General features: G+C 43.3%; 1 protein-coding gene across 1 annotated transcript in view; it reads left to right on the forward strand.

Moving 5' to 3' along the window:
- LOC117512783 (E3 ubiquitin-protein ligase HECW1) overlaps nt 1-24,677 on the forward strand; it is a 521,859-nt gene that overhangs the window by 248,837 nt on the left and 248,345 nt on the right. The window contains exon 9 of the mRNA XM_034173001.1: nt 11,257-12,261. Within this exon, the coding sequence (XP_034028892.1) occupies nt 11,257-12,261 (1,005 nt within the window). The remainder of the gene's footprint in view (nt 1-11,256; nt 12,262-24,677) is intronic.

Here is a 24,677-nt window from a genome sequence, read left to right on the forward strand (position 1 = left end):
TATCATCAATGACTGTGGAAATTTACATTTTCTCTTCAGGCAGTCATCTTTATAAATCTCATTGGAACGGCACTAAACAAAAGTTCCAGCATCATCACCTTGCCCAATGCAGATTCGAGATTCATAAACTGAATATGACTTTCATCCAGTCATCCACAGTCCACGATTGCTTTTCCTTAGCCCATTGTAACCTTGTTTTTTTCTGTTTAGGTGTTAATGATGGCTTTCGTTTAGCTTTTCTGTATGTAAATCCCATTTCCTTTAGGTGGTTTCTTACGGTTTGGTCACAGACATTGACTCCAGTTTCCTCCCATTCGTTCCTCATTTGTTTTGTTGTGCATTTTCGATTTTGAGACATATTGCTTTAAGTTTTCTGTCTTGACGCTTTGATGTCTTCCTTGGTCTACCAGTATGTTTGCCTTTAACAACCTTCCCATGTTGTTTGTATTTGGTCCAGAGTTTAGACACAGCTGACTGTGAACAACCAACATCTTTTGCAACATTGCGTGATGATTTACCCTCTTTTAAGAGTTTGATAATCCTCTCCTTTGTTTCAATTGACATCTCTCGTGTTGGAGCCATGATTCATGTCAGTCTACTTGGTGCAACAGCTCTCCAAGGTGTGTTCACTCCTTTTTAGATGCAGACTAACAAGAGATCTGATTTGATGCAGGTGTTAGTTTTGGGGATGAAAATTTACAGGGTGATTCCATATTTTTTTCCGCAGAATTGAGTGAGTCCATATTTTTTTCCCTCTGCTTGGTCTAAAAAAGTAACCGTTACTGACTGCCACAATTTTTTTTCCTGATTTCTTATAGTGTTTCTTAAAGCCAGAAAGTTGGCATTTGAAATGACTTTAGTTTTGTGTCATGTCTGTGATCTGCTTTTTTTCTACAAAATTAAACAACTGAATGAACATCCTCCGAGGCCGGTGAGTCCATAATTTTTGCCAGGGGTTGTATTAGTGAGAGAAATTGCATTTTTTTGACTGAGCTAGGGCTGAAAAATTAGGCTTGTATGGAGTGAGGGCGATCCGCAAACGATGCAGACGCTCATTTGTCAAAGAGGCACATTTGTCTGTTTTTATGGCATTCATGTGAGAGAAACTGGATTCGCAGGTGTATGTTGAACCAAACATCGTTAACACACACAAAGCCAACCTTTTCATTTTGGGGAATTTCTCTGCAACAACGCACCTGGTCCAAACCTCTGCACAGCCCTGTTGCTTAAAAGCATCTTTCAGTTCACTTGATGCCTGCATGTCAACAATCTCCAGCTGCGTGTGCCCTTCATCAATGTCATGTGGCCTGAAGAAGTCTCCTGCTTTGGGAGAAATGTGTGTTGTATTGGTAAATGGGTCCCTCACTACATCCAGCAGCTCTTTTGGGATGCCAGAATCATTAAATCTCTGTGCAAAGTTGTGCCTGAGCTTATCTAGAAAATCTGACATTACTTTTGTGACACTGGCAGGTTAACATGCTCCAGGTCCAGTCCATTGTCTTTAAAAAAAGCAATAATGTTTTGGAAAATTATTTCCCCTGTTGTTTGTCCTTCCAGTGGAATTAGGCCCAACAGATCCTCCTTGAAACAGTCACCATTGAAAAACCGCACATACAAACAAAGTTGTGCTGTATCAGAGCTATCAGTTGACTCATCCACAGCCGGCGACATGAATTCAGCTTTCTTCAGCTGAGTTCTTCAGCTAAAACATCCACTCTGACAGAGGGATTGACTTGATTGAAGACAGTACCTGCTGTTTTAGCTTGTCATCCGCTACCACCTCGTCGACGGCAGCTAATATGCATTCTTTCACTGTTTCAGAGTCAGTGAACGGCATTTTCTTTTTAGCAAGAACTCACGCAACACGCAGGGATGCTGCTGTTGTCTTCTGTTGCAGAGTGCAGCTACAGAAGATTGCAGTGCTTCGCTTGTAGTTCATATTAAGTCCTTTTATTTTATTTGACGAGCATCAGAACCCAGTGGATATTCATTGTCAAAACGGGAGTGAGTCGTAATGACGTGCCTCCGCACGTTATATTACTTATTCACCATCCCAAAGACGTATCGTTATCTTTGGCTGCTTTCAGTGATGCCGGTATTTGGTTAGACTCTTTCTCTCAGATTGTTCTGTCTGAGTTATTTTCATTAGTTACTTCATCCAAACCATCAACATGTCTATTAGACCCCATTCCTACCAGGCTGCTCAAGGAAGCCCTACCATTATTTAATGCTTCGATCTTAAATATGATCAATCTATCTTTATTAGTTGGCTATGTACCACAGGCTTTTAAGGTGGCAGTAATTAAACCATTACTTAAAAAGCCATCACTTGACCCAGCTATCTTAGCTAATTATAGGCCAATCTCCAACCTTCCTTTTCTCTCAGAAATTCTTGAAAGGGTAGTTGTAAAACAGCTAACTGATCATCTGCAGAGGAATGGTCTATTTGAAGAGTTTCAGTCAGGTTTTAGAATTCATCATAGTACAGAAACAGCATTAGTGAAGGTTACAAATGATCTTCTTATGGCCTCAGACAGTGGACTCATCTCTGTGCTTGTTCTGTTAGACCTCAGTGCTGCTTTTGATACTGTTGACCATAAAATTTTATTACAGAGATTAGAGCATGCCATAGGTATTAAAGGCACTGCGCTGCGGTGGTTTGAATCATATTTATCTAATAGATTACAATTTGTTCATGTAAATGGGGAATCTTCTTCACAGACTAAGGTTAATTATGGAGTTCCACAAGGTTCTGTGCTAGGACCAATTTTATTCACTTTATACATGCTTCCCTTAGGCAGTATTATTAGACGGCATTGCTTAAATTTTCATTATTACGCAGATGATACCCAGCTTTATCTATCCATGAAGCCAGAGGACACACACCAATTAGCTAAACTGCAGGATTGTCTTACAGACATAAAGACATGGATGACCTCTGATTTCCTGCTTTTAAACTCAGATAAAACTGAAGTTATTGAACTTGGCCCCACAAATCTTAGAAACATGGTGTCTAACCAGATCCTTACTCTGGATGGCATTACCCTGACCTCTAGTAATACTGTGAGAAATCTTGGAGTCATTTTTGATCAGGATATGTCATTCAAAGCGCATATTAAACAAATATCTAGGACTGCTTTTTTGCATTTACGCAATATCTCTAAAATTAGAAAGGTCTTGTCTCAGAGTGATGCTGAAAAACTAATTCATGCATTTATTTCCTCTAGGCTGGACTATTGTAATTCATTATTATCAGGTTGTCCTAAAAGTTCCCTGAAAAGCCTTCACTTAATTCAAAATGCTGCAGCTAGAGTACTAACGGGGACTAGAAGGAGAGAGCATATCTCTCCCATATTGGCCTCTCTTCATTGGCTTCCTGTTAATTCTAGAATAGAATTTAAAATTCTTCTTCTTACTTATAAGGTTTTGAATAATCAGGTCCCATCTTATCTTAGGGACCTCATAGTACCATATCACCCCAATAGAGCGCTTCGTTCTCAGACTGCAGGCTTACTTGTAGTTCCTAGGGTTTGTAAGAGTAGAATGGGAGGCAGAGCCTTCAGCTTTCAGGCTCCTCTCCTGTGGAACCAGCTCCCAATTCGGATCAGGGAGACAGACACCCTCTCTACTTAGGCTTAAAACTTTCCTTTTTGCTAAAGCTTATAGTTAGGGCTGGATCAGGTGACCCTGAACCATCCCTTAGTTATGCTGCTATAGACTTAGACTGCTGGGGGAGTGTTTCTTTCTCTTTTTGCTCTGTATGCACCACTCTGCATTTAATCATTAGTGATTGATCTCTGCTCCCCTCCACAGCATGTCTTTTTCCTGGTTCTCTCCCTCAGCCCCAACCAGTCCCAGCAGAAGACTGCCCCTCCCTGAGCCTGGTTCTGCTGGAGGTTTCTTCCTGTTAAAAGGGAGTTTTTCCTTCCCACTGTTGCCAAGTGCTTGCTCACAGGGGGTCATTTTGACCGTTGGGGTTTTTACGTAATTATTGTATGGTCTTGCCTTACAATATAAAGCGCCTTGGGGCAACTGTTTGTTGTGATTTGGCGCTATATAAATAAATTGATTGATTGATTGATTGATTTTCTATGTGCACATATTTATCAGTCCAGTCATTATTAAATCTTCTATTTTCATTATCAACTTTACATCTCTTCTCCTTTGAATGCACCATGTTGTCGTCGTCTTCTTCTTCGAGTTTATTGGCGGTTTGCAAACCAAGACGGTACATTACCACCACCAACTGTTCAGTGCCCACATTGCCCTCACGTGATGTGGGTCTGTTTGGAAACAGTACTGACGTGCCATAAAGGACTCAACATGCCGCAAAGCACTACAAAGCGTCGTAAAATGCCGAAAATTGGCGAATGCGCTTTGTAGTGGCTTTTGATCGTGTACGAGGGTAGGCTGAAAAGTTCTAAGGCTCCCCATGAAGGAGTAATGCATTAACTGCATTATAGTGAGCCTTAGAACTTTTCAGCCTACCCTCATATTTATTATTATTTACAGGTAGATGGGCCGCGGGCCGGTCCAAATTTATTAAATGACCGGTTCTGGCCCGTGGGCCGCCAGTTGAATAGCCCTTTTATAGCCCTGGTTTTAGAATCTTGCAATAAATTACTAAGATAAGGTGGAGACAGACCTAATAGACATTCATAAATAAACACATACCAGTGGAACTTCCTTAGGTTTTGTAAAGATGACCAGTTAACAGTAGAATACAGATTACAATGGTGTGTACGAAAAGAGGCATTTGTTATAAAATGTAGGACAGAGTGAGATGAGATTAGTGGTACATAACATCAAGCTTATGCAATGAACACTTCGGAGTTAGTCTATATAGTATGTCCCTGTAGTCAAATATAGGCATGATTGTCATAAGAACCAATATTTTCTGAACAGAGGAGGTGAAAGACGAACACATGTGATAAAGAAAGGCAAGTTTAGAATTGATTTTTGATTGTAATCTATCAATGTGCTGTGAAAATGAGAGACAACAGTCCAGCCAGATACCCAAGTATTTGTATTCAGTGACTTGCTCAATTATAGTGCCATATAGTGTGGTAATGTTTGGAAGAGTCAATGATTTTAAAATACTTTTCCTTCCCAACCACATGACTTTCGTTTTATTGGCATTCAACACAAGATTAAAAGAAGACAAAGCCTGTAGGATTGTGTTGAAGCTCTCCTGAAGTGAAGCTGCTACTGCCTCTGGGGATGGGCCAGGCACATACAAGATAGTGTAATCTGCATAGAGGTAAATGGATGAGCCAAGAGTTACTACCGATAATTGATTTATATAAACCGAGAATAGGGTAGGCCCTACGATTGACCCCTGAGGCACGCCTCGGGTGACAGGGAGAGGAAATGAGATGACTAGGCCAGAGTTTAAGTAGTACTGTTTTCATCCTGAAAGACAGCTTCTAAACCAGCCAAGTGAATTATCATCTACGAGGGTAGGCTGAAAAGTTCTAAGGCTCACCATGAAGGAGTAATGCATTAACTGCAGCTGTCTTCAATTAAATTTACTCTGTGCCATTAGACAGGTTGAATATCCATCTTGCTTAGTGTACCTAAAATCAAATCAAAATATGGAGACCTATCCTTTATTTATGCTGCAGCAAAAAACTGGAATGAGATTCAAAAGGCATTAAAACTGAGCAACTTTTTGTCGATAAAATTTTAAGCATGTTTTTAAGAATCTGCTGGCTGAAACCTGCTCATGCTTTGGCTAAAATGAAGTAATTTTTTTTTTTCTGTGTATATGACTGAAAATGTTATTGTTTCCTCTTAATTCTAAAGTTGTAAACCTGTTCTGTTGTATATACTACAAAAGTGTGTTGTTTGATCCACTTTTGTGATTTACCTCCGTGTTTCTCCCTATCCACCAGGTCGTTATTGTAAATAAGAATTATTTTAATAACTTACCTGATTAAATAAAGGTTAAATCAAAAAACAGCACAGAGAGAACCCACATGACGACAATTGTAAATGAACATTATACAAACAAAATGTACATTTTTATTTCTTTTCATCAGCTGCAACAAGAGGCTGCAACAACTCTCTGGTGTGCAAAGGATTATGGGATATCTCAATACTTAGGGTGAATACTGCCATGAACATGGCAGTAGAGACTTTGAAAACAAAAAAAACAAATATTCCAAAGAAATAATCTGTGTCTGCTATGTTTAATCTGTGTGGAATTTAATGAACGCAAACCGAATTTCAGACATATTTTATATATATATATATATACTGAACAAAAATATAAATGCAACACTTTTGCTTTTGCCCCGATTTTTTTCACAAGCTGACCTCAAAGATCTAAGACAGCTTCTATATATGCCAAATAATTATTTCTCTCTCATATTGTTCACAAATCTGTCTAAATTTGTGTTAGCGAGCACTTCTCCTTTGCCAAGATAATCCATCCCACCTCACAGGTGTAGCATATCAGGATGCTGATTAGACAGCATAATTATTGTACAGGTGTGCCTTAGGCTGGCTACAATAAAAGGCCACTCTGAAATGTTCAGTTTTATCACACAGCACAATGCCACAGATGTCACAAGTTTTGAGGGAGCATGCAATTGGCATGCTGACTGCAGGAATGTCCACCAGAGCTGTTGTCCATGAATTGAATGTTCATTTCTCTACCATAAGCCATCTCCAAAGGTGTTTCAAAGAATTTGGCATTACATCCAACCAGCCTCACAACCACAGACCCTGTGTAACTACACCAGCCCATGACCTCCACATCCAGCATGTTCACCTCCAAGATCATCTGAGACCAGCCACCCGGACAACTGCTGCAACAATCGGTTTGCAGTACCAAAGAATTTCTGCACAAACCGTCAGAAACCATATCAAGGAAGCTTATCTGCATGCTCATCATCCTCATCAGGATCTCGACCTGGCTGCAGTTCATCATCTTAACTGACTTCAGTGGGCAAATGCTCACATTCGATGGTATCTGGCTGCTGATCAACTCTATGCGAAGGAGATGTGTTGCACTGCATGAGGCAAATGGTTGTCACACCAGATACTGACTGGTTTTCTGACCCCTCCAGACTCCCCCATTAAAGCAAGACTGCACATTTCAGAGTGGCCTTTTATTGTTTGCCAGCCTAAGGCACACCTGTGCAGTAATCATGCTGTCTAATCAGCATCTTTATATGCCACACCTATGAGGTGGGATGGATAAGGGAGAAGTGCTCACTAACACAGGTTTAGACAGATTTGTGAACAACAGTTATGAGAAATAGGTCTTTCTTGTATATAGAAAATGTTTTAAATCTTTGAGTTCAGCTCATGAAAAATGGGAGCAAAAACAAAAGTGTTGCATTTATATATTTGTTCAGTGTATATATATATATATATATATATATATATATATATATATATCACAGGACCTCACAAACTCAGAAAATTGAAAAACTGCAACTTGTACTCTGGAAAATATAGCATTGATGCATGCATTAAAACAACTATACATGCACATCACTGATTCAATAACATCCATGCATTCATTTTCTACACCCCCTTACTCCAATCAAGGGTCACAGATTGCTGGAACCTATCCCAGCAGTCATAGGGTGTGAGGCAGGGTACACACTGGGGTGGGCACCAGTCAATTGCAAGACCACATATACAACCCCAATTCCAATGAAGTTGGGATGGTGTGTAAAATGTAAATAAAAACACAATACAATGATTTGCAAATCCTCTTCAACCTATATTCAATTGAATACACCACAACGACAAGATATTTAATGTTCAAACTGATAAACTTTATTGTTTTTGTGTAAATATTTGCTCATTTTGAAATGGATGCCTGCAACACGTTTCGAAAAAACTGGGACAGTGGTATGTTTACCACTGTGTTACATCACCTTTCCTTCTAACAACACTCAATAAGCGTTTGGGAACTGAGGACACTAATTGTTGAAGCTTTGTAGGTGGAATTCTTTCCCATTTTTGCTTGATGTACGACTTCAGTTGTTCAACAGTCCGGGGTCTCCTTTGTCGTATTTTGTGCTTCATAATGCGCCACACATTTTCAATGGGCAACAGGTCTGGACTGCAGGCAGGCCAGTCTAGAACCAACACTCTTGTACTACGAAGCCACGCTGTAACACGTGCAGAATCTGGCTAGGTATTGTCTTGCTGAAATAAGCAAATTTTGCCAGAAACTGAGCGACAGCCAGGTGGAAACCATTCGGAAGATTCAGATGACTTTCGGTGACGATGCTCTGAGCGTCACACAGATTAAGGAGCGTACAACCGGTTTAAAGACGGCCGCACAACGGTGGAGAGCGAGCCACACTCCAGTCGGCCATCAACATGCAGAAATGACCGGGTCATTTCCAAAGTGAACGCTGTGGTGTTGCGGGACCATCGTGTGACTATCCGAGAAATTGCAGAAGCGGTGGACATCAGCACTTTTTCAGCACATTCCATTGTGAAGATTTGGGCATGAAAAGAGTTGCAGCAAAATTCGTGCCGCTGCTGATGGAGCAAAAGCGCCTTCGTGTTGAAGCCTCACAGGACATGCTGGACTCCGAAAAATGATGCCCACCTCTTCCACCATTTCTCAGATAGTCATACGACTGAAAAGCCACTGAAGGCCGTCTGAATCTTCCGAATGGTTTCCACCTGGCTGTCGCCCAGCTGGCTGTTGCCCAGCTGGCTGTCGCCTGTCATTAGTACAGTTTTTGATTTACTATTTTTTATATTATTTTCATATGTTTTATACTTTTTTTCTGGTTTTAGTTTTTTTATTTATATTTTTTATTTATATATCTCCTCTCAGTGTAAATCTCAGACTAGAACCTTGTATCATGCAGTCACCATTTATTTGCAGGAAACCTGATAGGCAGCACTCTGGCCCTCTGATGTCTTAGTTGTTAAGTCCTTCACCAGGTGTCATCAAGATTCCTGCATGATTTTCACACTACAGAGGCTGCAGCTCTCTGGCTCTCTGAAACCATAATTACAGAAATATCTGACTCCGTCAGGCTACTTCTGACCATCATCAGACTCATCTGGAATTGGTGACGTCCAGACTGACCGGGCGTCTATCATTTTTATGTTTTTTATTTTGTTTTTGCTAGTTTTTATATTATTTTTGTTTTATACTGTTTTTTGTGCCTTTTTTAGTTTATTTTTACCTCATGAGAAAGTTCTGTTTATCAGACTACAGAGGTTGCAAACTGCCTAACCACAGATCCTGCATGACACTGACCAGGATCAGAGTGAAGTGACCGGCTGTTTCACCAAACAGACAGGGCCCACCCCACTCTCTTCAGGAATCTACCCCTAATCGGGATTCCCGGACTCCTTTCAAACTCAGACACTGCACACTCAAAGTGGTGTTCATTCCAGTTCAATAAACCATAAACAACTTGAACTGCTTTAGTAATTTAATTTTGGACCTAAATTAAATATGCTCCTTGCTCCTTTTGTCTCTGACCTCTGACATCAAACAGTGTGAAGATTTGATTTCATTTAACATTAACCCACATCATAAGTTCTCTTAGATCTCGTCAAACAACATCATGGCAGAATAAAAAGAGCTTGCATTTGCCAGCGTTGTTATGTTGAGATCCAGTTCGTGACACCAATCTGTTGTGGAATTTTCATGATGAAGCCAGCAGAGAAGTCAGACCAGCAAGCAAGGACCACCAGGAATCAGTATATGATGCAGAGAGAAAGATTTAATTACAGTTTAAACACATTAACAGATATATCTGGAGGAGACCCCAACAGATATGCAAGCAAACATAGAGCACAGAGTCTTCTGATCTTAGAAACTCCCCGCGCCATCTTAAAGTCCCATGTCTTAGTAAAACAAATTCATAATACAGACATTGCCTTCAGTTAGTGTGAAAAAGAATCAGATGTTTTGTCATGGACTCAGAGAAACACCACCTGTTCTATCAGCATCGGCCAGCAGGCGATGGATGACCTTGACCCAGTATGCAGACATTGGGGATGAGCAATTTTTCACCAACAAGTGTTATTGATTTATTGTGATTTTGTTGCATTAGTTTAGTCACTTTAGTTAAGTTATGTTGCCGTTACCAGGAGTGAGTTCAATCTCATGTTGCTGGAACTATGAGTGAAATGTGTTTTGTGTTTGATCTCCACCCTGTTTGTGTCTAAAATCAGAAGCACCTGCATGCAGTAAAGACAAACAGCTGTGTGTGCGTGCCTGCAACTTTGATCAGGGACAAACAGAGCACAGCTGACATTTGCTGTTTGTTATGCTTATGTATTTTGGATCAAGGATAAACACCACCAAAACAGAACATTGATAGGACTAATAGTTTTAGAGAAGCTACAAATATTAGCTAATGTTGGTATTTATATTTTGGACTCGCACCCCTTTTCCTGTATACTAAAAGTGTGAGTATAAGTGCATGTAATTGTAAATACGTTAAAAATATATGGATGACACAAGAAAGTGAACACACTTATTTCCATTGTCGTCCATTTAAAAACCAAATGACAAAATAGAAGTAATAATAAAATAAAATAATAATAATAATAATAATAGTGTGTATATGATAACAACAACCTAAACAAAATGCATTAAGACAGTAAATTAACATTTAAAATGACATAATTAACAGGAAATAAAAGGGTTGAGTTCCTCTTCTAAAAATTGTTGAGGTCTAAGGTTCTAAAAACATTCTGGACTCACACGCCATTCCAACTCAGTGCTTAATTTATTACCACCCTTGAAAAACGTCAGCTACGTATTTTATAAACACTACCTAATCTAGAGCCTGTGGATCCCCACAAGCAACACACTAGTTACCAATGAATCCCTGAAGAGCAATCTGGGGAATACATATGTCTGCCAAATGTGTTACATATATCTTCAGTAAAATTGGAGATGATAGGATTCAGTCATAAACAAAGGCACATTTCTCAACCAAATTGTAGCCAATTAAGAGCATGAAAAGCAGTTTAGTGAGGCTTGCGCCTAGAGGAAGAGTTTAGCTACTTAACTTTACACTATATAAATCAAATACAGACCTTGTGTGAGTGCAAGGACAGTACAGAGGCTTGGTTTTGTAAAGTTGACTAGTTTATCAGTTGTACAGAAAATAAACCCTTATTATGGTTGTTATTGATTAATTCAGAAATATAGAATTGCCAGGAGGATTTATGGAGATGAATAAGCAGATATGGCTTATGGTTATCATTAAGGTAGTGATCCATTCCTAAAAACTACTATTCTTTTTAGATGAGGAGGTCTCCCTGGTGATGGAGCTGGCATGTCCTGAAGTACATAATACAGCAACTGTCAATCATGTTGCTGATGTTCCCGATGATGATGCAGTAAGCGTAGGACCTGACATGCCTGACCTCCCCATGGATACCATTTCTGACTTTGGTACTTCCAGCCAACCAGCATGTTCAGCTGAGGTCTCCACTCAAGAGGATGCACAGGCTGTTGGAAAAGAGGATGCTGAGGCACAACCAGATTTGGAACAAGAAGTGATGGAGCAGGAGAGAACAGTAAGGGAGGATCCTCCATCTACTGAGTCCCAGAGACACCATGAAGAATATGTCTCAATAAAACAGGAGCAAGAAGACATTGGAGTCAGTACAGAAGAGAGCACAAGAAAGGAAGAGGAGGAGGAGCAACAAGTAGAGTCTTTACACAAATCTAAGGAAATAATAACAGCATCTCTAGAAGTAAAGGATGATGGGGAGGAGACATCATCAAAACAAAACTGTGCAAGTTCCCCAGCAAGATCAACAATTGATGGGGTTTCTCCTGTTGAACCTGCTATAGAGGAAAAAACAGGATCACAGGAGTATGCTGTAGAAACACATGAAAGGGACATGGAGGACCTGAGGGAGGATCACGAAAGAAGCTCTGTTGCATATGACTGCCAATCTCTCTTCCTAACCTACAACTCCTATGGTGCAACACGCAATAAAAACCGCCCTTGCTCCCTTCCTGTTTCAGAGCTAGAGACAGTGATTGCTTCAGCTTGTGGTGAGCCGGAGACACCACGATCCCATTACATCCGGATTCACCATCTGCTCCACAGCCTTCCTTCAGCCCAACAACAAATTCCTAGCCAAGAGGATGACAACGATGTTGTGGAAGGAGAAAATTCCAGCAGTACTCAAGACACTGTCTCCACATCACCAGTAATTAAAACCTCTAAAGAGAGGGCGCAGGAGGGACAGGAAGATGATGAGGAGGATGATGACACTTCCCAATCTTCCTCTCAGGTATGTACAGTGACGGCAGATAAATTACATGTACATGGATATTATTAAGTATTTGCTCGATTGAAATTGCAAACATTTAATTGACAGTGACTTGAAATGGGTACAGCTGATTATCATTTTTAGCTTGTTCTTCAATTGAAATTGAATTCTATGGTATAATCCTTGACAAAATAGCCAATACTATGTTTTACTGTATGGTTGTAGGACTTGGACGCTAAACAGTTACCTAAGAAGATGACTGGATGTTTTTGCTACTAGGTGTCTTTGGAGGATCCTTGGGTACCGCTGGAATGACTTTGCATCAAACGAGCAGTTACTAAGTTAAACTAAGATGAGTAGTATCATTTGCATTGTGATGGAGCATCAGCTTTGACATCTTGGCCAGGTGGCCCGTTACTCTGTGCACAATCCTGCACGCAGATGCCTGATTGCCGATTACCCAGTAGGTGGAGAAGGCCAAGGGACATCCACGTTTCATGTGGCTTTGGCCGATAGATGGTTATTTTAGAGATGTAGGAATGGACTGGTTGTCTGCCTGGGTAGTTGCCATCCAGGACCTGGGGCGGCTCCATGGTGTTGTGGATGCTGCAAAATGCCACACCAGTGCATGCTCCCAGACTTGATTTGATAAACCAAATGCATTGCTTTATTTTTGTTTATGATTGTTTTTGTTCAGTCTTCTTTTATCATACAGGCACTACATACAACATGGAAGGAAGCTTATTAACCATGGATCACCATGATCTCATCCCTGTGTCTGTGTGGTCTGCTCTTCAAGCACCTCACTCGTGTAGCATGGACATTCCACAGTTATAGTTGTCAGGAATCACTCACTTCAATCCAGAGCGTGGTGGGTCCATTCTGGAAATAAGTATTTGAACACCCTGCGATTTTGCAAGTTCTCCCACTTAGAAATCATGGAGGGGTTTGAAATTTTCATCTTAGGTGCATGTCCACTGTGAGAGACATAATCTAAAAAAAAGAATTCAGAAATCACAATGTATGATTTTTTTAATAATTTATTTGTATGTTACTGCTGCAAATAAGTATTTGACCCCCTACCAACCAGCAAGAATTCTGGCTCACACAGACCTGTTAATTTTTCTTTAAGAAGCCCTCTTATTCTGCACTCTTTACCTGTATTAATTGCACCTGTTTGAACTTGTTACCTGTATAAAAGACACCTGTTCACACACTCAATCAATCACACTCCAACCTGTCCACCATAGCCAAGACCAAAGAGCTGTCTAAGGACACCAGGGACAAAACTGTAGACCTGCACAAGGCTGGGATGGACGACAAGACAACAGGCAAGCAGCTTGGTAGAAGACAACAACTGTTATGATTATTTATTAGAAAGTGGAAGAAACATAAGATGACTGTCACAAGATGAATCTCCCTCAGTCTGAGATTCCATGCAAGATCTCACTCTGTGGGGTAAGGATGAGTCTGAGAAAGCTCAGAACTACACAGGAGGACCTGGTCAATGACCTGAAGAGAGCTGGGACCACAGTCACAAAGATTACATTAGTAACACATGATGCTGTCATGGTTTAAAATCCTGCAGGGCAGCAAGGTCCCCCTGCTCAAGCCAGCACATCTCCAGACCCGTTTGAAGTTCACCAGTGACCATCTGGATGATCCAGAGGAGGCATGGGAGAAGGTCATGTGGTCAGATGAGACCAGAATAGAGTTTTTTGGAATCAACTCCACTTACCATGTTTAGAGGATGAGAACAACCCCAAGAAAACCATCCCAACCGTGAAGCATGGGGGTGGAAACATCATACTCTGGGGGTGCTCTTCTGCAAAGGGGACAGGATGACTGCACCGTATTGAAGGGAGGATGGATGGGGTCATGTATTGTGAGATTTTGGCAAACAACCTCCTTCCCTCAGTAAGAACATCGAAGATGGGTCATGGCTGGGTCTTCCAGCATGACAATGACCCCAAACACACAGCCAGGGTAACTAAGGAGGGGCTCCGTAAGAAGCATTTCAAGGTCCTGGAGTGGCCTGGCTAGTCTCCAGACCTGAACTCCATAGAAAATCTTTGGAGGGAGCTGCAACTCCAAACCTGAAAGAGTTGGAGAAGATCTGTATGGAGGAGTGGACCAAAATCCCTGTTGCAGTGTGTGAAAACTTGGTCAAGAACTACAGGAAACGTCTGACCTCTGTAATGGTAGACAAATGTTTCTGTACCAATTGTTAAGCTCTGTTTTTCTAGGGGGTCAAATACTTATTTAATGCAATAAAATGCAAATTAATTATTTAAAAAATCATACAGTGTGATTTGATGGATGTTTTTTAGGTTATGTCTCTGACAGTAGACATGCACCTAAGATGAAAATTTCAGACCCCTACATGATTTCTAAGTGGGAGAACGTGCAAAATCGCAGGGTGTTCATATACTTATTTTCCACACTGTGTGTATATATATATATATATATATATATAGATAGATATATAGATATAGATATAGATATATATATATATAGATATAGATATATGTATGTATATATGTATATATATATATATATATATAATTTTTTTATGTCAATAGATTGATGCTGGCCCCAAGGACACCGTCCTTCTGCCCTTGATCATGATGACTGTCAGGGTCTGACGGTGGGGTTGGTTTTCTGCTTTGTTTCTGCTTAGCTTTGCCTTTTTCCTCGTTGTTCATGTATGCTTTTCTTTATGTTGCTTTTCTTGTTGGGTGTGTCTGTCTTGTTGGGTGTGTTTGCTGCTTTCTTGCACTCTGTCTCTGGCCACGCCCTGTTTCTGGTCCTTTCCATGCACACATGTCCTGGATTTACTGATTAGCTCCCAGGAGTATATATGCTCACTGCTTGTGTCTGTTCCTCGCCATCCTCGCCAGATTGATGAGCCCTGTGCCTTCTTTCCAGCTCTTGATTTCGTGTTTTCTAGTCCTGCCCGCCTGTTACAACCTCGACTAAGCCTGATGATCATTGTACTGCTGTACTGACCACTGCTTCCCTCATTAAAGTCTTTTTGCAACCAGAGCTGTCTGTGTGAGCCTTGCATTTGTGTCCACCCATACCAGCCTGTCAGATCAATCTGACCAACGATGGACACAGCGGGCTCAGATCCATTCCAGTTGGCGGTACGCCACCACAGTCAGCAGCTCACTTAACAGGAAGACCACCTCTCTACGCTTAGCGTTGGGATTACTGAACTTTCTAAATGCCAGGACACGTTTATGTCTTCTGTGAATCCTCCGATGAGCCAAATACTGTCCTGACTTGATCCTCAGGCTATGTCGGACGCGGCCACCGGGAGTCCTAACACCCTGCCGGGGCCGCCAGCCACCTCGCTGGCTCCTGTACCCTCACCTTTTCTGTGTAACCAGTTGTCGCGGCCAGAACATTTCTCAGGCGAATCGGGAGATGTCAGACCTTTCATTACTCAGTGTGAGTTGCATTTTGAATTAATATCACCCATGTTCCCAACCGACAGAACAAAAATAGCCTATATCATAACTCACCTGTCCGGATGAACTGCAGCCTGGGCCATGGCCGAGTGGGAGCGTCAGTTGCCGTCCTGTTCTTCACTTCCGGCGTTCACCATGGCCCTCTAACAAGTATTCCAGCACACGGCTCCGGGACGTGAAGCGACACGCCCCTTAATGAAGCTGAAGCAGGGCAGCCGCCGCTACAGACTACGTCATTGACGTTCGTATCCTGGCGACAAAGAGTGATTGGAATCCAGCTGCGCTACTCAGTGTGTTTTTCCAGGGCCTGTCGACGGAGATCCAGGATCACTTAATCGGCATTGACTTGCCAGAAGATCTGGACGAATTGATTGCCTGGCCATCCGCACCGACCGAAGGCTGCAGGACCGTCCTCGCTGTGGAAATCATACAGACCACCGGACCAACACGCCTCCCAGCCGCACCGCCTCCTTCACTCACTCCCAACCCTCCGCACAACGCCAACGAGCCAATGCAGTTAGGGCACATGCGCCTGACTCCAGCTGAGCGACAGCGCTGCCGTGTGGACAACCTCTGCTACTACTGTGAACAGTCAGGACACTTGATAGCTGATTGTCAAGCCAGGGCTGCCACCGCGCAGTCAAGAACGGAGTTGCGGGTGAGTCTAAATTCCATTTCCTCAGTTTTGGCACAGAACATAATTCCGGCCAAAATAATTACTGTACACACCTCCATTGATGTTTTGGCTTTTGTTGATTCAGGTTCTGATGTCAATAATTTGACCTTCTCTTGCCAGGGACCTTCACCTTAAGACGATATCTCGCCCACTGGTGGTACTTGCTGCGGACAGCCATGTACTGGGCCAAATCACTCACCGGACACAATCTATAAAATTACAAATCTTTCAAACTCACACTGAATCAATCAGTTTTCATGTAATGGAAAATATGACTCACTCAATCATACTGGGGCACCCCTGGCTACAAAGGCACGGGCCTAATTTTGACTGGGTTAAAAGGGAAATAATTTCATGGAGCTCGGCTTGTAATAACCATTGTCTGCAAAACACAGAAGACACCCCGCGGAGTTCAAATCCGGATCTCATCGGGTACCCGAGTGCTACCATGACTTTGCCGCAGTGTTTAGTAAAGTTAGGGCCAAATCATTACCGCCACACTGTGAATACAACTGCTCTATAGAGCTTTTCCTCGGAGCGAGTCTGCCACGGGGAAAACTTCTCTTTTTTAGCACCTGAACATCACGCAATGAATGCATACATCCAGGAGTCCATGGCGGCTGGTCTGATTCGACCTTCATCTTCACCCACGGAGGCAGGGTTCTTTTTTGTGGAAAAGAAATATAAGACTCTCCATCCTTGCATTGATTACCGTGGTCTGAATAACATCACAGTGAAAAATTGCTATCCATTGCCTCTAATTTCCTCTGCCTTCGAATTATTAGAAGGTGCTGCCTTTTTTACCAAACTCGAGGTTCGAAACGCATATCATCTAGTCCAGATTAGAGAATGGGACGAGTCATGCCATCCGGACATTACGAATACCTAGTGATGCCGTTCGGACTCACAAATGCACCCGCCGTGTTCCAAAATCTTGTTTAACGACGTGTTGCCAGAATTTCTGAACAAGTACGTGTTTGTATACCTAGATGACATCCTTATTTTTTCTCCTGATCTGGCAACTCACACCCAACACATTCGCAACGTCTTGCAGATGCTCCTCCAGAATGACTTTTATGTAAAAGCTGAGAAATGTGATTTCCGTAGACCCACTGTATCCTTTTTAGGATTCATAATTTCGAAAGGGGAAATCGGAATGAACCCAGAGAAAATTTCTGCTGTACGTGACTGGGCCGTACCCACATCCCGTAAGGATTTACAACGGTTTTTGGGGTTTGCAAATTTTTATCGAAAATTTGTTCAGAACGTCAGTACGGTTGCAGCTCCTCTGCATAACGCCACCTCATCGCTCCGGCTGTTCGCGTGGACACCGGAGTGCGACGAGGCATTCAAACTCCTAAAGAATTGCTTGACCACGGCCCCCATGCTGCTCCTCCCTGACCCCGCTCGACAGTTCGTGTTTGAGGTCGATGCCTCTAATGTGGGAGTAGGGGCAGTCCAGTCCCAGAGAAGCCCCTATGATTATAGCCTTCACCCTTGTGCCTTCTTGTTGAAGAAGCTGTCCGCAGCGGAGCGCATTTATGGCATCGGCGACCACGAACTGTTGGCGGCAAAGGTGGCCGTGGAGGAGTGGCGGCACTGGTTGGAGGGGGCACAGTTACCTTTCATCATCTACATCAGGGGTGGGCAATCATGTGCCGTAAAGGGCCGAGGCATTGCAGGTGTTCCTTGCTACCAGTCACCTTTGCAGGTGATATCATTAATGTTCAGGTGTCTTAGCAGGTGATTTCATTGATGACCAGGTGTTTATGTGCAGGGGAGAAGCTCATCAGCAAACCACCTGGTGAGGTGATTGGTTGCAAGGAAAACCTGCAGTGTCTTGGCCCTTGTTGCCCACCCCTAGTCTACATCGACCACAAAAATTTATTATACCTTAAGATCGCTAGATGACTCAATTCTCGCCAGGCTCGTTGGGCCATATTTTTTAGTCGTTTTAATTTATCCTGTCCTATCATCCAGGCACAAAGAACGGTAAGCCAGATGCACTATCCCATCAGGGGGACTCAGTAGAAGGGACCACGGACCCGGATACCATTCTTCCCAAAACATGTTTTGTATGGGCTCTTACCTGGGATATAGAATCTAAGATGAGGGCCGCATTAGGCAATACACTGGTTCCTGCGGGTTGTCCATGAGACAAGCTTTTCGTTCCCGTTTCCCTTAGAGGGGATACTATTCAGTGGTGCCATGAGAATCGCATGTATGGTCATCCAGGTCTTAAGAAAACTTTTTTTGTTGTACAACAAAGATTCTGGTGGCCCGGGTTTGTGAGGGATGTCACTGATTATGTCTCTGCCTGCCAAGTATGTGCCATGCACAAATCGTCTAACCGTCCGGCTGGTGCCTTGTTTCCGTTGCCGGTCCCGACTCGCCCATGGACCCACATCACATTAGACTTTGTGACTGGTTTTCCATCCTCAGAGGGGTACACTGTTGTGCTGACTGTGGTAGATCGTCTTTCTGTCAGGTTTGACCTCGCCTAGACATACAAAAAGAACCCAGACAGAGAGTTGAGATGACTTTAGTGAGCTTTGCAAAGGAGAGACACAGCAGAGCTGGCAGCTTCATGCAGTTCTCTAACTGTGATGTCCTCGCCAGGCCCTTTTATTGTGTAAAGAAAACAAAAGATAAGTGTGGCTACATGAGTCCATGGTTGCAACATGTGCTATTAGTCATGTGCAGATACGTTTGCAAACAACTGAATCATTCCAATCTTAGGTATAGAGTGACAACTGAATCATTCCAATCTTAGGTACAGAGTGAGCAATTTTGCTGAAGCTTGCTAAAAAACTATAAACAGGCTGCAGCTGTGAATATCTGAGAGAAACAGTTTGCAGAGTTTAAGATACAGAAAGAACAATTTAAAATGACCAGACGTAACAGATGATAATGAATGATAAACATTTTTACAGTATAATTTATCTAACACTTTCTAAGATGGTTCATTTCATACCGTTGAGAAAATTACCATCCACCAAAGAAACTGCTGAAGTTATGTTAAACCAGGTTTTTAAATTACACGGGTTGCCGCAAGATATAGTTTCTGATCGGGGTCCACAGTTTAAATCTTATTTCTGCCGTCTCCTCGAGGTGATGAGTAGTCTTACTTCGGATTATCATCCACAGGCCAGTGGGCAGACAGAATGGCTTAACCAAGAACTAGAAAATGGGCTCCAAATTCTTGCGCCTAACCATCCCGCATCATGGTCTAAACAGCTTTCATGGGTCGAATTTGCTCAAAACAGTTTACCCTCAAGTTCCACTGGTTACGCCCCGTTTCATGTCATTCTTGGTCACCAGCCCATGCTGTTTCCCCCTATTAACCTCGATTCGACGGTTACCTCCACCCTTAGTTTGATTCTTCATTGCCAACGGACCTGGGACCAGGCTCATGCAGCTTTGTTACGTTCCTCGATGGCGTACAAGTCCGCCGCTGATCGTTGTCATTCAGCGGTCCTGTCGTACTCTCTGGGCCAGAGGGTTTGGCTGTCGATACACCACCTTGCATTTAGGAGCGTGCCGAAAAAATTGGGTCCCAGGTTCATTGGTCCCTTCCCTGTTTCCAAGGTCATTCATCCAGTTTCTGTTTGTCTCCGCCTCCCCCGCTCCATGCGTGTTCACCCTACATTTCATGTCAGTCAGGTTAAACCCATCCGGTCCAGTGCGTTGTGCCCTCCTGCCGTTCCCCCACTGACCACCCAGTGTGTGGATGGTGGCCCCATTTTTGCTGTGCACCGGTTTTTGGCTTCTTGCCGTCGCGGTCGCGGATTCCAGTATTTGGTTGATTGGGAGGGAACTCAGCCACATGGGGTGTGCAGCCAGTACATTCTGAGTGCCGGTCCCAAGCCCGGATAAATGAGGAGGGTTGCGTCAGGAAGGGCATCCGGTGTAAAACAAGCCAACCCAACTATGCAGACTCAGAATCGAATTCCCATACCGGATCGGTCGCGGCCCGGGTTAACAACGTCCGACACCGGTGCTATTGCCCAACAGGGTGCCGGTGGAAATTGGGCTACTGCCGGGCGAAGACGACAACGAAGAAGAGGAGGAAAACGTTGCCACGAACAGCGGGAGAAGAAGAAAACTAGAAGGGTGGAAATGAGAGTGGGGACTTTGAATGTTGGTAGTATGACTGGTAAAGGGAGAGAGCTGGCTGATATGATGGAGAGGAGAAAGGTAGACATATTGTGTGTGCAAGAGACCAAGTGGAAGGGAAGTAAGAGTAGGAGCATCGGCGGTGGGTACAAGTTGTTGTACCATGGTGAGGACAAGAAGAGAAATGGTGTTGGGGTCATTTTAAAGGAAGAGTATGTTAAAAGTGTGTTGGAGGTTAAGCGAGTGTCTGACAGGGTGATGAGTGTGAAGTTGGAAATTGAAGGGGTGATGATGAATATCATCAGTGCATATGCCCCACCAGGTAGGTTGTGAGATGAAAGAGAAAGAAGATTTCTGGAGTGTGTTAGATGAGGTGGTGGAGAGTGTGCCCAAGCATGAAAGAGTGGTGATAGGAGCAGACTTCAGTGGGCATGTTGGTGAAGGGAACAGAGGTGATGAGGAAGTAATGGGTAGATATGGTATCAAGGATAGGAATGGGGAAGGACAGATGGTAGTTGATTTTGCAAAAAGGATGGAAATGGCTGTGGTGAATACCTACTTTAAGAAAAGGGAAGAGCACAGGGTAACATATAAGAGTGGAGGAAGGTGCACACAGGTGGACTACATTCTTTATAGGAGATGCAAGCTAAAATAAATCACAGACTGTAAGGTGGTAGCAGGAGAGAGTGTCACTAGACAGCATAGGATGGTTGTTTGTAGGATGACTTTAGAGGTAAAGAAGAAGAAGAGAGTGAGAGCTCAACAAAGGATCAGATGGTGGAAGCTGAAGGAGGAAGACTGTTGTGTGAAATTTAGCGAACAGGTGAGAGAAGCACTGGTTGGAGGGGAAGCAATTTTGGACAACTGGAAAAGTACTGCAGATGTGGTGAGGGAGACAGCTAGGGCAGTACTGGGTATGACATCTGGACAGTGGAAGGAAGACAAGGAGACTTGGTGGTGGAATGAAGAGGTCCAGGAAAGCATAAGGAGAAAGAGGTTGGCGAAAAAGTTTTGGGATAGTCGGAGAGATGAAGAAAGTAGACAGGAGTACAAGGAGATGCGGCGTAAGGCAAGAAGAGAAGTGGCAAAAGCAAAGGAAAAGGCATATTGCGAGCTGTACAAGAATTTGAACAGTAAGGAAGGAGAAAAGGACTTGTACCGATTGGCCAGACAAAGGGACAGAGCTGGAAAGGATGTGCAGCAAGTTAGGGTGGTAAAAGATGCACATGGTAATGTGCTGACAAGTGAGGAGTGTGTGCTGAGAAGGTGGAGGGAATATTTTGAAGAGTTGATGAATAAAGAAAATGAGTGAGAGAAAAGGCTGGATGATGTGGTGAGAGTAAATCAGGAAGTAAAAGAGATTAGCAAGGACGAAGTGAGGGCTGCTATGAAGAGGATGAAGAGTGGAAAGGCAGTTGGTCCAGATGACATTCCAATGGAGGCATGGAAATGTCTAGGAGAGATGGCAGTAGAGTTTCTAACCAGATTGTTTAATAAAATCTTGGAAAGTGAGAGCATACCTGAGGAGTGGAGACGAAGTGTGCTGGTTCCTATTTTCAAGAACAAGGGTGATGTGCAGAGCTGCAGTAACTACAGAGGCATAAAGCTGATCAGCCACAGCATGAAGTTATGGGAAAGAGTAGTAGAAGCTAGGCTTAGAAAACAGGTGAAGATCTGTGAGCAGCAATATGGTTTCATGCCGAGAAAGAGCACTACAGATGCAATGTTTGCTCTGAGAATACTGTTGGAAAAGTACAGAGAAGGACAGAAAGAGTTACATTGTGTGTTTGTGGACTTAGAAAAAGCTTATGATAGGGTGCCAAGAGAAGAGTTGTGGCATTGTATGAGGAAGTCTGGAGTGGCAGAGAAGTATGTTAGGGTAGTGCAGGACATGTACAAGAATAGTGTGACAGTGGTGAGATGCGCAGTTGGAATGACAGATTCATTCAAGGTGGAGGTGGGATTACACCAAGGATCAGCTCTGAGTCCTTTCTTGTTTGCAGTGGTGATGGACAGGTTGACAGATGAGATCAGACAGGAGTCCCCATGGACTATGATGTTTGCAGATGACATTGTGATCTGTAGTGAGAGTAGAGAGCAAGTTGAGTCTAGTCTGGAGAAGTGGAGATATGCTTCGGAGAGAAGGGGAATGAAAGTCAGTAGAAGCAAGACTGAGTACATGTGTGTGAATGAGAGGGAGCCCAGTGGAATAGTGCAGTTACAAGGAGTAGAAGTGGTGAAAGTAGATGAGTTTAAATATTTGGGGTCAACTGTTCAAAGTAATGGAGAGTGTGGTAGAGAGGTGAAGAAGAGAGTGCAGGCAGGGTGGAGTGGGTGGAGAAAGGTGGCAGGAGTGATTTGTGACCGAAGAATATCAGCAAGAGTGAAGGGGAAAGTTTACAAAACAGTAGTGAGACCAGCTATGTTGTATGGTTTAGAGACAGTGGCACTAACAAAAAAACAGGAGGCAGAGCTGGAGGTGGCAGAGCTGAAGATGTTGAGATTCTCTTTGGGAGTGACAAGAATGGACAAGATTAGGAATGAACATATCAGAGGGACAGCTCAGGTGGGACAGTTTGGAGACAAAGTCAGAGAGGCGAGATTGAGATGGTTTGGACATGTGCAGAGGATGGACCCAGGGTATATAGGGAGAAGGATGCTGAGGATGGAGCCACCAGGCAGGAGGAGAAGAGGGAGACCAAAGAGGAGGTTCATGGATGTACTGAGAGAGGACATGCAGGTGGTTAGTGTGACAGGGGAAGATACAGAGGACAGGGTGAGATGGAAACGATTGATCTGCTGTGGCGACCCCTAACGGGACAAAGAAGAAGGAGAAGGTTGATTGGGAGGGTACAGCCCCAAGGAACGGTCGTGGGTTCCCTCCCGTTTTATTTTGGACCCCGGTCTGGAATGCAACTTCCATGCCACTCATCTCTCTTCCCCTGGGCCGCTGGGGGTCAGCCGATGTGGGGGGGGGGGGGGGGGGGTGTGGTACTGTCAGGGTCTGATGGTGGGGTTGGTTTTCTGCTTTGTTTCTGCTTAGCTTTGCCTTTTTCCTCTTTGGTCATGTATGCTTTTCTTTTTGTTCCTTTTCTTGTTGGGGTGTGTCTGCTGCTTTCTTGCACTCTGTCTCTGGCCACACCCTGTTTCTGGTCCTTTCCATGCACACCTGTCCTGGATTTACTGATTAGCTCCCAGGAGTATATATGCTCACTGCTTGTGTCTGTTCCTCGCCAGATTGATGTGCCCTGTGCCTTCTTTCCAGCTCTTAGTTTCGTGTTTTCTCGTCCTGCCTGCTTCTGTGTGTTTTCAACCTCCTGCCCGCCTGTTACGACCTCGATTAAGCCTGATGATCATTGTACTGCTGCTGTGTATTTTGGATTGCCTTCCCATGTACTGACCACTGCTTCCCTCATTAAAGCCTTTTTGCAACTAGAGCTGTCTGTGTGAGCCTTGCATTTGTGTCCACCCATACCAGCCTGTCAATGACAAGTCTTTGGTGCTACATTTCTTTGGAGGAATGCATCAAAAATACCTTTGCTCCTTGATTGGAAAAACATTGTTGGATGCAGTCACATACAGCATCACATACAGCATCAGGCCATGCTCACAGAGCTGACCTGAGCTTTTCATTGCTCACCAAAATAAAATAGCACTAAATCACAACAAAGCTGCCTTAAGGCAATTCACACAAGGTCTAACCTTACCAACCCCTAGAGCAAGTACACAGGCAACAATGGTAAGGAAAAACTCCCTCTGAAGATAGAAGAAGAAACCTTAAGCAGACCAGACTGAGAGGGGTGACCCACTGCTTAGGCCATTCTAACAGTTACAAGATTTTGCAAGTTTTACAAAACAGAACATAACACAGCAAAAGATCAATTTGATGAGAAATCCATGCAGGTGTCGAGTCCACATGCAGGGGTCATCCATCATGCCATCCAATGGGCCTGTTCCCGCAGCAGAGTCTGTTCCATGTTCCATGTCCATTTCAGAAATTATTCAGTCATCAAATCCAGCACATGATGTCATCTGCCCCTCGGACAGAGGAAAAAAGCAGAATCAGCCAGCCAGAAAACTACACATAAGGTAACGTTTGTCAGCATTAAGCAATAGGAAACCAAAGACAATAGTAAAGTGATTGCCGGCACAAACCCTAAGCCCCACTAACA

Source organism: Thalassophryne amazonica, chromosome 1 (assembly GCF_902500255.1).
Source record: "Thalassophryne amazonica chromosome 1, fThaAma1.1, whole genome shotgun sequence".
In the NCBI taxonomy this organism is placed as follows: Eukaryota; Metazoa; Chordata; class Actinopteri; order Batrachoidiformes; family Batrachoididae; genus Thalassophryne; species Thalassophryne amazonica.